Consider the following 12,757-nt stretch of genomic DNA (forward strand, 5'->3'; position numbering starts at 1 on the left):
TTCTTAGGATTACAAAATGGTAAATAAGTGATCTGACATCTCATTGAAGGGAATGGGAAGGAGTAGGCTGAGGAAAAGTATATGGAATAAACACTTTAGAAGTAGAATTAAAATAACATTTAAAATGATCAAGTACCTCTTAAGGTTTATCAGATACAGCAAAGAAAAAGCAGAATCATGAAAAATGAGTTCCAACACACTTTGCACCAACTGTATGCTTTCAAACAAAACTGAACGACTCCCCCCAGAAGCGCCTCCCCCTTCTACCCCACTCTCAGCTGATGACAGGGAGAAGAGAGTGGTTCCCAAGTGCAAATGTGGCTTCCGGCAGCATCCGCTGTGACTTTTCCTCTTACCTTGGGTCAAAGGTCACTTCCTAGAAGCTTTGCCACCCTCCCTGACCTGCTCTCTGAATGCCTGTAGTACCCACCCACCCTCAGCTGGCCTTCCAGGACTTCCTCTGTGGCGCTCTAGCCTGCCAAACTCAGCCAGGGATTAACTTCTGGACAATCCCCCACCCCCATCCCCACCAGGAGGCCAGGGCTCCAGGCCTTACTGACCACTGCATCTGAGGACCTCAACTCTGGTCCTCGTTTACTGCACGGAGGGAGGAGAGAGGGCTACACCACCCACCACCACCATCATCACATGAACTACAACACCCAACAACCCAGCGACACCTCCCCAAGCCCTACATTCCACATGGGCCTGGCCTCCGAGTCAGAGCCCTTCCAAGAGCAGTCTGCCCCCATCTCAGCTCCCTCCACTCCTCTTTGGTTTTCAGCTTTTGCAATGTGGCTTCCTGCTGCCCCCAACCTGCCCCAGCAGCCCCCAGACACCTCCTAATTGCCAAATCCCATCGACAACTGGCCGCTGACCCTCTCCTTTGCTTTTAGCACACCCGTCCTCCTTCAGTTTCCTCCATACGGTTCCTCCTCTCGCTTTTGCTGTTCATTCTTTGTTTCCTCTGCTTGTCCCCCTTCCCCTGAACTCTGTTTTCTCAGTAAATATCGAGGCTTCCATGGAGTTCTGATCCTGGCCCCTAAAAATGCCTCCCTCTCTCTGGGCACTCTCATCCACCCTCAGAGATTCAACAACTACCCACTCAGTGAAGAACACATGGGTTCCACTCTCATCCCAGGCCACTGTCTTCAAACCAGACCCAAACTTCCAACCACCCACAGGGGCCTCTGCCAGGGGGTCCCCAACGCCCTCAAGATAACCAACGGCAGAGCTTCATCAGATCTGTCTCATGCTAAAGCCTTACCCATCCTCCCACACAGCCTCCTTCCTGTTATAGCTTATCTGACTTTCTGTCTGTCTCCTCCAGGACGGTGTGCCTCATGGAGGACAGAGGTGAAACTTCATTCGACTCCACACAGCCCAGCCTGACACGGCGCCCGGCACAGAGGACAATAAATCCTTGTCGGACGGACAAGAAAAGGCCTCTGTCTCTTTTATCCCCACATCCCGGCACATAATAAAAGCTGAAAAAACAGATGGTGGGAAATACAAAAAGGAAGATGCTACAGGAATGAGAAATAACCGAAAGAATTACAAGTCCACATGTCACAGATCTATAAGAGAAATAATGGCTTTCCTCTTGGGAGAAACTTCAAGATTTTCCATGATATATCTAGTTGCAAATATATTCATAAAACAACACATCTGGCCATCAAATATTAGAAACATGTTGGGCTGTATTGTTAAAATTATGAATCATGAAATTAATTTTAATCATTAATAAAATTAAATGTAAAATGCTACAAATATTACATGTATATGGCAACTCTATTAATTAAATCAATCAGTTTTAAAACAACCAAGAACTAGATTTATGCTGCTGTATATTGCACTATGGTGTTGAGACACTTAGAAAATGCCCGTTTGAATTAGCACCTGTATGTTCTTGTTTGTTTGCTTACTGAAATACACAAGTGTTGGGAGGCCCAAGTGCTAGTCAAAGGTATCTCCTATCTGAGGTCTAGATGAAGACCTTTTTACTACTTGTACCTTAATTCCTGTTTTCATAAAGATACTTAGTTTTAACGTGCGAAGAACTACGATCTAGCTCAAGTGACTTGGTTTTAAAACTACTGCTGATACTCAGGGCTGTCATGATTTTTGAAAATGCAAACAAACAAAACGTGTTTGAACAACCCTTTGATAAGCCAGCTACATACCGCCAGCCACTGGCTAACTTGTCTGATAAGCCCAGGGCAGCCCCGAGGGGACCTGCAGACTGTCGTTATTTTGTGTTGTGTAAATCATTTCTCTTCTAGGATACGTTCAAACCTTCCCTCGCTTCTGGCCTGCCCTTCCCAAATGCTTTCCCAGTCAAAAATTGGTCTTTCTGTTCTTGCCAGGGTGGTTCAGATGGTTGGAGCATCGTCCTGTACACCAAAGGGTTGGGGGTTCGATCTCCGGTCAGGGCACAGACCCAGGTTGCAGGTTTGATCCCCAGGCGGGGTGTCTCACATTGATGTTCCTCTCTGTCTCTGTCTCTCTCTTCCTCCCCGCTCTTCCTCTCTTTCTAAAATCAATAAACACATTTTAAATTCTTATTTTAAACTGGTTTTTCTACCTGCACTACTGTTCCGTACCTGTGCCAGTTCAGCCACAAAATCCCGCACGTCATCCCCACCGTTCCTGCAGCCTCCTCACCTGAATGCAGGACGACGGTGCCTGACACACGTTTGCAGAAGTAGCTGTGTCACTGCACCGTACTGGCATGGATGAGCCGTTAACTCTCCAACAAGAAGAGAAAACAAAACACAACAAAAAATAAAATGCACAAACGACCCTCCACACAAATACAAATCTTTCGTTGAAGGCCCAGGGAGAAAGCTAGGTGGTGAATAACTTTTATCTGGCAGCAAATTTGCTCGCATTTGAAAGAGAATTTTCCTGTCTCAGGCATTTGGTCAGAGGAGCACTAAAACTGTGCCCCCGGTTTCCGACTGGCTCCCACGGAGTGTACCAGCTCCAGCCATCACAGCTCAGACTGGCGGGCAGTGCTCGCTGGTCTCCCCCCTGCATTTCTCAAGCCTCAGAAGTGCCGAAGCACAGTGCAGCTCTAATCCAGTGGTCCACGGTTCTGAACTGTTACTTACAAAGCCAAAAAAAACGATCTGTCTTACAGAAAAAGGAACCAAACATGCATGCTCTGGATTAAAAAGTTCACATGAATAAATGCGACTACATTCGTTCTGCATCTATTTGATTTTAATTCTCCAGAAAAGCATGAGCCTATGCATACTTTTAGGAAGGGGGGAAAAAATTGAACACGACAGTTTAATGAGTTTGAAAATTCTGAGAAGTGGAGAGCTTAACTCCGTATTCATGACGACATCTAAGCTCTGGATTTTGGTTTGCTTCCAATTTGTTACTAAAAGTCCCGCCACACTCTTTCTGGTTTAGAATACTAGATACGCAGATTGGTAAGGGCCACTTTCTCCGCAAGAGAACCCCAAGGATAAATTCACGAGGACATTCCCACTCTCAACTCTGAAAGGGGCTAACACAAGTCTCCAGAAGGGCAGATGAGCCCGACAAAAGTCACTCCCACTTCCTACTGCCAAGCCCTGGAGAGGGAGCTGTGGTTCACACAGGTGACGCTCTTGACCCCTGCACGCTGGACCTGACTAGTACTTCAACTTCAAACATTTATTTATGAGCAGATGACGCAAAGTAGACCACGTTTCCTTTAAAATACTAACATCCCTCCCCCCGCAAAAAAAACCCCTCCAAACTAGATCAATTTCTTAAGCACAACGCTGAGGTGAGCCAAGCTGATTGTCATTTTGACCTTGCTTTGCTTTAATTCGGGAGCCTATTAAAAATGTAACAAGTAACCCTCTTCATCCGGCTCAGCTAGCAGAGCTAATAGGCTTCGAATTAATTTCCAGAAGATGGCTGTTATAACTAACAGGTTTTAAACATTTGGTTGATTGGGGAAAATGAATTGAATATAATGTATTTGATTTGGAAAATTAGTTTTCATTCTATGTGCTAAACATAATAGTGTTTATTTTAAGTTTACATGATTCCATTAAGAGTCCCAGAACACCACCAGGTCGTGTTCATCCTTAGAGTCCTAGCCGACTTAAAAAAAAAAAAAATCAATTTACATTTTGATTTTTGTCGGCCTTTATTTGAGGGCAAGTTAAATTCGTTTTTGTGGCTTTCATAAAAATCTTTGCTTGCTAATAATGCAACAGGCCCCAAAACTTCAGAATGATCCCTGTGATACCTCAGTCAAAGAAGCCTCCTCGCTCGCTCACTGAACGCAAATCCTCTGGAGAAAGGCTTCCACAGAGTAAGACGAACCAGTTTCCGCATTGTTTCTGAAGTTTCACTTGATTCCTCCTGACAACCATTTAAACAATGAATGTTGGGAAATGTCCCTCAAAGAATCAGCAACAATGGCAGGGATCAGAGCTTTTATATTTAGCTAATACTATTTTTAAAAGAAGAAAATATTTCTTCCTGAAGGGATTATGGGAAGCCTTATTAAAGACACCTGCAAACAAAACAAGTGACAACAGATCTTTATCATAACTGATAACTGAGTTACCCTTTATACAAAGCTCCTTTCTTAGAGACAATAACACGGAGATTTACCTTTGCTGTTAGATTCAAGAAATCAGCTAATTGGGACTACTGGTATTCAACAATGGTGAGATTCACCAAGATTAAGGGAGTGAATGAAAAGAAAAACAAAACAAAAACCTTGTCTCACAGGTTAAAGAAAAGCACAGTGAGCCTAGAATTTTCTCTCTTCATCTGAGAATGTTTTATACTAAAATCAGGTAGCACCTAGCCCCGTCTCTCCATCTGTCATGGAAAAATACGTGTATGACATATTTTAGCTAACTACGTGCTAAACCCAAGCCAGCCAGCTTTGGAAACTCAACCTTGGCCTAGCTTCCAGCTGCAAAGAAAAGGGACCTTTCACAGAATCTTTCAGAGTAATTAACAATCACGTCAAAATGTGACATTGTTTTAGTGGGAGATTGCTTCTTGGGGATAAATTACATAGCTAAACCCAGCAGGACACATTTATAAAAATGAGTCTGCAGGAGAGAAAAGAAAATCAGACAGCAAATTTTTGCTTGCAGTCAGAAGTACTCTGCCTGAGTCCCGGCTTCCGTCACGTCGGTCAACAGCAGACGCCCTTGCCCGTGGGCTGGGCTGTTTGCAGTCAGATGTTCATTGCTGCGTTTCCGTGTGACTGACAGGGATGCCCGTAATCATCTCAGGCCTACTCCTGACTTTCTTTTGACATAGCTAACTCTCCAAATTGAGCAATTCTGGCTCCTTTTATCACTGTGGCTCCAGAAGTGATAAAAAGGAGGGAGGAGGAACGATCAGGACCCAGCCTTCATCACTGCACACCCTTAACTGTGGCATTTCTCCTACCTGGCCTTCAAGTGAGCTCACGATGAGACTGCTCTGAACTGGCACTTGGGAAAAGTGGAAAGGTTCATGAAGTCCTAGCAACAGCAGCTGCGACTTTCGAGTACGTGCAGCCTTTGCTTAATGCATTTCATTTCCAAAATAAACACTTGGAGATGAAGAAGAAAGTCCCCCGGCCTGAATCACCGAAAAGGAGACAGAATCAAACAACAGAAAAAAGCATCGCAGATGAGCAACCACATTGACTGAGGGGATGAGAGACGAGATGACCCAACAGTATTCTTTCAAAACCTCAAGTTCACAGACAAAGCAAATGCCTCATGGAAGGTATTTCTGTGGGATTGTTGGTTTTCCTTAAAAAAGACACCTTAAGACTTAGGGCAATCTACAGGTGAAAGAAAAGCTGCCTAGAAAAACAAAAAAAGACATTTTCTGAGATGACTTTGATCCTGTACTCGAATTATTATTGGCTTCATCAGGCTTGCCTTTAAAGGCTTTGCATCTGCAGTAACTGCTCTCCATTGTCCTTGCTAACAAAGTATTATTTTCACCTTATTATTACTAATCTTTTCTTTGTGAGTAACCACACCTGGTTTTATCCACAGAAAATGGTGCAGTAAATATTTTTCCTTTGTGGTAATACAATGCATAATTTAGCTAATCTGGGCTATCTTTCCGTGAGAGGTGATTGTTTCTATATTATGAAATGTGCTCACAGTCAAGTGAACTTCGCGCCAGATACCTGGAAGGCAGATGGAGAACCACTTACCCAGCATGTAGCTGCTTTGAACTAACTTTGACAGGACTGTGTAGCCACTCCTACACACGAGGCATTACTCATGTTAACTTAGCCTCCGACTCATCGCCACACCTTTCCTGGACAAACACGGCCTTTTGTGCAGATAACACGACACTGGGCCAGGCTGCGAGGCCCACCCTGAGCCCCCAATGGGCGGCCCCCAGAAAAATGAGGAACTTCTGTTTTCCATTGGAGAACCTGACATCACTGCTGTGTTACCTGGATGAAATCTAGGTATGTCAGGGGCAGCAGGTCATCCATGTGTCCGATGTCTTTGGAGAAACGATTTAAAATTCTTCCTGCAAGAACAGGACAGGAGAAATTACTCATTTCCCCAGATAGGTCCTTTAAGAGAAACAACTCACAGGCAAAATCAAAACAATATTTTAAATGCATATGTATTTAATACATAACACATTCATATGAAATTAGCTGATGTCAGTGGTAAAGAAAAAGAGAACAGAATGGTACCTAAAGAGGAATGCAAACACCACAAACGGCAGTGGGCAGGGAGCTGAAGTTTGGTCACGATTTTTAAAAGACTGGGGGGAAAACGTCTGTGACAGCATCTGGAAGCATCAGTGGATTTGAGAAGGTTCCCTCCTTTCAGACCCACCTCACACTTCAGTGCAAGTGCTAAGTATGTAAATAAACAACTGCATTGAAAATACACAAGTTGATCCTAATTGTTACACTAATTTCGCTTCTGTTATCAGAATTGATTTTGCTATGCGGTACTTTTTAAATAATTGTGGTTATAAACTCTTTATTTCTTTTTTGTCCCCCTCCCCAGGATGGTTCATAGCACCTCAGATTTCGGGGAGATCTGGAATCCTGCCATTCTCAAGTTGCAAGTCTATTTGTGGGGGGACAGGTTGTTATTTTCAGAAGTGCACCGGGTATGACAAACACGGACTGACTCCAACATCCAAGCAGACAAGAGGAATGTAGGCAGAAAAACAGAATTATCCAATGACCAAAGATCATTTCTTATCACTGACTTTATTTCCCCCCTCAGAATCCAAGAAAACAGCATATCCTACAGGCTTCAGACTCAGAAGCGTGAACTAATTTCTAATAAATATCTAGTCTTTCAAATGATTCGATGCAAAAAAAAAAAAAAAAAATTGAAGCCAGACGCACAAACATACAGAGCCTATTTTGGTGGGGCAGTTCTTGAGAAATGTGTCTCTCTAGGCCCTAAACTTCTGTAATTGATGCTTTAAGAAACTAGATGAAGGTGAGACAGATGCAGGACGCTCCTCCTAGAGTTAGTCAGAGGTGACTTCCTCCCAAGGCCCTTCCTACCAAGCCACCCCCTGGATCACACGTGGCGAGAGGCTGGGAGCTGAGAGCTTCCACGGCCCGAGAAATGCTGCCTCTGCAATCCTCCCACAAAGCGCCCGGGCTTGGCCAGCAAGCACAGGCTGTGCCAGAGCGAGGAGCTGGAGCCACTGGAGGCTTTCACACTTGGCCAGGCCACGCCTCAACAAGCTGGGCCTCGATTCTCCTGTCTCAGGCTTCAGATACACAGACTTCAGAAACGGTCTTTTGGTGACACTTTTGGCAGCCCCAGTGACAACCGTTCTTTAGAGGGTAAGTCTGAGGATTAAACGGGCTCGTGCGTATAAAAGAACCAGCTGCCACGCCAACCAGATGCTCAAAACCAAAACCAAAGACTCAAGGAGAGAAAATCACCATTACTCAGGGGTTCTGCCGCACATTGCCTGGGGAAGTCTACCAGACGGCGTCAGCTGGTTGGCTGACCAAAATGCAGATTCCGATTCAGGAGCCTTCGGGTGGAGCTTGAGATTCTGCTTTTCTACCAGGCTCCCAGGCGACATCCTCCCGCTGGTCCCAGACCAGGGCTTATTGTCCGATCAGTAGTGCTTTTGGAGTGTGAACACTGGATGGGCCACGTCTGCCATGTTCTTACAGATTCTGTGGCCTACCTACTTTTTAACTTCTCAAAGTACCAATAGCAAAATGAGGAAAATACATCAAAAAGATGTTCAAAACATAGTTTAGATGCTTGTTATTTCTTCAATAGAAAAGCACTTTTTCAGATATGCAGGATTCAGAAGCACTGTAAGTATGGCTCAGCTTACAAAATGCTGAAAGCAATCTTCAATTAAAAAAAGAGAGAGAGAGAAAGAAAAGGGACACAGAGATGAAGAGTATGTGAAACCACCCCCTTTACCTTGGACCCCGCATGAGTGTCTTCAGGTCAGAGACAGCACGGTTGGCCACGAGTATAACACACAAGGAAAACACAACGGAGAAACGCCCTCTCCTACCAAGGCTGCCGCCATCGCTGAACTGAGTGTCAAAGACGGTCAAAAACCAAACTCGCATTCGCCAGTGAGAGGGCTATAGACGATGTGAGATTAGAAGGTTCAATGGTCACTTCCTTGCTCTAAGAAACAAGTACGAGAATGAGTGGTGTTTGCAGAATAGTTCATGTGGCTTTGCGATAGACTGTCATAATTTCAAGGTCACGGTCTCGGTAGTTAGGAAGTTTTTCTCAAAGGTCTTCCAAATGAAATCCTTATGATAAATTCCCTTCACACACATGTGGCTCCTGCTACGATATCCCCAGAGACGCAGAGTGAAGGGGGATTCGCTGTGACCAGAGGACCCAGCCCCTTTTCCGACCACCGTGCTAGACCGAGCTTTCGGTGCACACAGGGGAGCCATGCAGGGAGCTGAGCCAGTCTGGACTGCGCGCATCATTCTGCACAAACTAATTCCGCACACAGCAGCGTGAGAAGAGGAGCAGGAGCTGCAGAAGTCTTCGGGCTCAGCATTCCCACCGCCTTGCAGGTGGAGTAGGCTGTCAGCACAGGGCTGCTAAAGAAGGTCACGAAATTGAGAGCAGCAGGAATTAGGAAACCATCCCTGGAAAAGCCAGAGTCCTTGTCCTCCCCTGGCACTTAGTAGCCACAGGCCTGCAAGCAACCCATCCAACCTCCACTGGGACACAAATCCCTTATCTGTACAACAGAGGTGGTAAGATTGGCCCGAATCCCTCACAGGATAAAAGATTATGAGGATAAAAGATATGCTTATGAAGGCACCTTCTAAGATGTAGAGCAGCACACCTGTGCAAGGTGTGAGTCACATTACTGTTCCCGGACTGTAGAGCTTTCAGGGACGTGGCAGGGACAGTAATTTCCAAACTTGGTCTGGTGAAGATCTGAGATTTTACAAAGGTGCCTTGAAGAGTGAGGCAGAAGAGGGAATGGAGGCCAAGTTCGCAGGGCTCTGGAAACCCCCTCTTCTCCCTTACTGCTGGGCCCCTCCCACCACCCTGCTCCCAGGAGGAGCCCGTACAGAGAGGGCTTCCAAGCCCTCCTCACGGAGCTAACGCAGGTAAGTGCTGCCCCTAGCAGCCCAAAAGCCTTGATCAGAACAAATTGCCACATGTTCAAAAAGAGACTGCTGAAGAAAATCAGATGGAGAATGGGTTTTAGAAAGTAAAATTTCCAAATCACTCATTAGCCCTTTAAGTAACAAACTCTTGATTTTAATCATTTTGGCAGAAACCACCCCATGTGGATTACAGACTTTTGTCTTCTTAAAGAAAAGATAGAGCATAAACTCCTCCTTTTACAACAACCCAGAACTAATATTTGAGCCATAGTTTAACTGTTCTTAAACATGATGCTGTTGTCGTGTGGGGCTCCTTGAGGTTCCTCAAGGTGCACTCCTCCACCCCCAAACGCTAGGCTTTTATGTCACCACGCTTTGTGACATTTTCTGCTGCCCCATGCTGGCCTCGAACCTCCAGCTTTATTTTAGTGACGAGGACCGAGGAGACTGCAACTGCCAAGGGCCTCAGCTAGGCCTCAATCTACTCTCAGCCAAGACAGAGCGATTTTCGTGTTTACAGGCACTGTTTCTCTGACTTTGATGAGGGACTGTTTCAGCTTGCTTCCAGGTTTCCCCTGGAGTCTGGTTATATCTCAGACTACATCGCCGAGGTTTGACGGCTTTTCATGTCTATTTGTCTTGAATATACATCCAGATCACACACCCTCTGTAAACACGGACCACATTTCACATACACCTGTAACAAAATGCAAAATGCCTGAGGTGGTGGGCCCTCAAAACGGAACCTGCTAAACACCATAAACTCAGGCTTTCGGCTTCATTTTTCATGAGGGGAATGGGCGCAGAGGGACCCTGACACGGAAACACACACATCTGCAACATCAGTGTTTAGAAAGCAGCTCTTACTGGAGGAAGACTGTGAGCCCTGGAACCTATTCAGTGACCATCATCCCTCAGCTTGGAGACACAACGGGAAAGGTGAATTCTGATCACGACAGGTCCTCCCAAGACTCGAGTCTCTGATCTGCAACCACGTCTGCCAACATCCCAGGATGCCCAGGGCTCCTGAGGACCCGAAGGGCATCGGGTCAGAACGAGCCTGATCCTCATAAAAGCCACGCCTCCCAAACTTGAAACTGGATGCAAACCCCCCAGGGATCTGGTTAAAATGTACGTTCTCAAGAGCTCTGGGTAGGGCCTGGGGTTCTGTGCTTCTCACAGCTCCCTGGTGATGCCCAAGCTGCTGGTCCAGGGACAACAGTCTGAGTAACAAGGCAGAATCTGGACATTTCTGATGATGGTCCCTGAGTCTTAAGAACTCATATGATGACCTTGTCACATTTACAAATGTGTAACTACTGCCCTTTTTTTTTTTCTTCCAAGAGCTGAAGGCCACTTGTGTCCCATTTTATTCACACAAATTAAATGAGAATAAGGCATAATTAAGACAAGGGGTCCTGCCTCTTTCATTCGCTGATGCTTCCCCAGTGCCTGGACCAATGCCTGGTATAGAGAAGGCACTAGAGCATACTTTGAATGAATTAATAAAACAAGCCCTTCTGCCATACATAACAAATGGTTTGTTTTCCAATTTCAGTCCCTATTTCCAGGGCTTGATATTTCACACAGCCTCCTGTCGGCGGCTGCTTTCCGGGGAAATTCATGTTGCAACATGCAGTGTCTGGTTCATCCCACTCTCGCCACTTCCCTGGTGTTGTTGAACCGATTTATTTGGGCCCCTTCAAAGGGCATTTGAAGTTTGCAGCTGCAGACGGAGTTAGGGCACAGCGATTTACAGAAGCTGGCGCAATGGCAGGGAAGCACGAGTCTAAAAGAGGGGAAAGTGGGGCGAGGGGACCGTAGTCCCCAGGTGCTGGGTAGGTGGCAGCTGGCAGAGAAAGAAGCAAGGGGCAGGGGCGGGGCAGAGACAGATCACACGGGGATTAGGGAGCAGGCAACCAGGGCGGGTGAGAAGGACGGGAGGAAAGGCAAGGCGCTGATAGTCATGCTGTAGGTACCAGATGCTGAGGCACAGTTCTGCCTACCCATGGCCTAGGTTTATAGACTTCCTCCAAAGCCAAGAATTCCTCCTAGAACTTAAAGGCCAAAACACATAAGAGATGACATTTGATTTAATAGATAGCCTTCAACGGGGGTATGCTAATCCAGACCATTTTCTTAAGGCACTAAATTTAGTACCCAGGCCTGAGGGGGTAAGGTCACCCCCGTGCTACAGAAGAAGCCCACTCTGCCCTGCAGACAGCCCTGAAAGGACCTGTCTTCCTTGTCACAGCAAACACAGGACAGATGCACCTGCGGTTGCTAGTTTGCCTCTGGCCGCCCCACCTACCTGCTTACACAGCAGGCAGAGCCAGAATGGAGGTCCGGGCACAGGTCCCAGACATGGCTCTGGCTTGCTGCAGCGGCAGCGGCCTGATGGAGGAGTAGAGAGACCCACAGGTGGACTTACCTCAGGGACACACCTGCAGAGGGGTCCCGACGGGGGTGGTGACAGGTGGACACCTAACACTGTGCGACTTTTGCATCTCTCGGGAGTTAAGAATCAGGTTAGCAGTCAGTCAACGAGGAATGGCAGGCCCTCCTCCGGCCACGCAAAAGAACACCTGTGTAGCACGGTCAAAGTCTGGTGCCCTCCCGCCTCTTCACATAATTAAGACATATTAACAGGAGTAGTTTCGAGGTTTTATTACATAACATGGCAGATCATAGGCAAAGAGCTTCAAAAAGACTCATGTGCTCTTTCCTGGTCTAATGGGATCTTTCTCATTTCTCCCCGACCTGCAAGACACTTGGGAGGGCTGTCCAGACGAGATGACGTCTAAAATCCCAAATGCCCTCAAGACGGAGGGCGAGCTCACAGTCTGCTTTCTCTATCCAGCTTCATGCCTTCCTTCCTCTAGGTCACACATTCTGTTACGCTGCAGCTCTTCTTCCCACTCGCCAGTCAGACAAAACACCTTTACCCCTTGCCAGTGCTTGCTGTTTAGATTTTAAATCCGACCTAACTTTGTTGTTTGGTGTGTTCTGGGGCACTGTACAGTCTAATATTGGTGGCAGACTAACAGGACACCATAAGTGAATCCGGTATATACAGGGACACATGGTGACATACAGCGAAACAGAATGCCAGGAGCACACACCTAGGGAGCACTGGACATGCACAAGCCAGGTGCTGAGGACACAGCC

The 12,757-nt window shown here is 46.3% G+C and overlaps 1 protein-coding gene across 1 annotated transcript in view; it reads right to left on the reverse strand.

The window, feature by feature from the left end:
- The window catches only part of ABCC4 (ATP binding cassette subfamily C member 4 (PEL blood group)), a 215,936-nt gene that overhangs the window by 79,762 nt on the left and 123,417 nt on the right, over window positions 1–12,757 (reverse strand). Inside the window, exon 20 of the mRNA XM_053916440.2 lies at window positions 6,437–6,516. Coding sequence (XP_053772415.1) covers window positions 6,437–6,516 — 80 coding nt within the window. The remainder of the gene's footprint in view (window positions 1–6,436; window positions 6,517–12,757) is intronic.

Source organism: Desmodus rotundus, chromosome 13, assembly GCF_022682495.2.
Source record: "Desmodus rotundus isolate HL8 chromosome 13, HLdesRot8A.1, whole genome shotgun sequence".
Taxonomy (NCBI): Eukaryota; Metazoa; Chordata; class Mammalia; order Chiroptera; family Phyllostomidae; genus Desmodus; species Desmodus rotundus.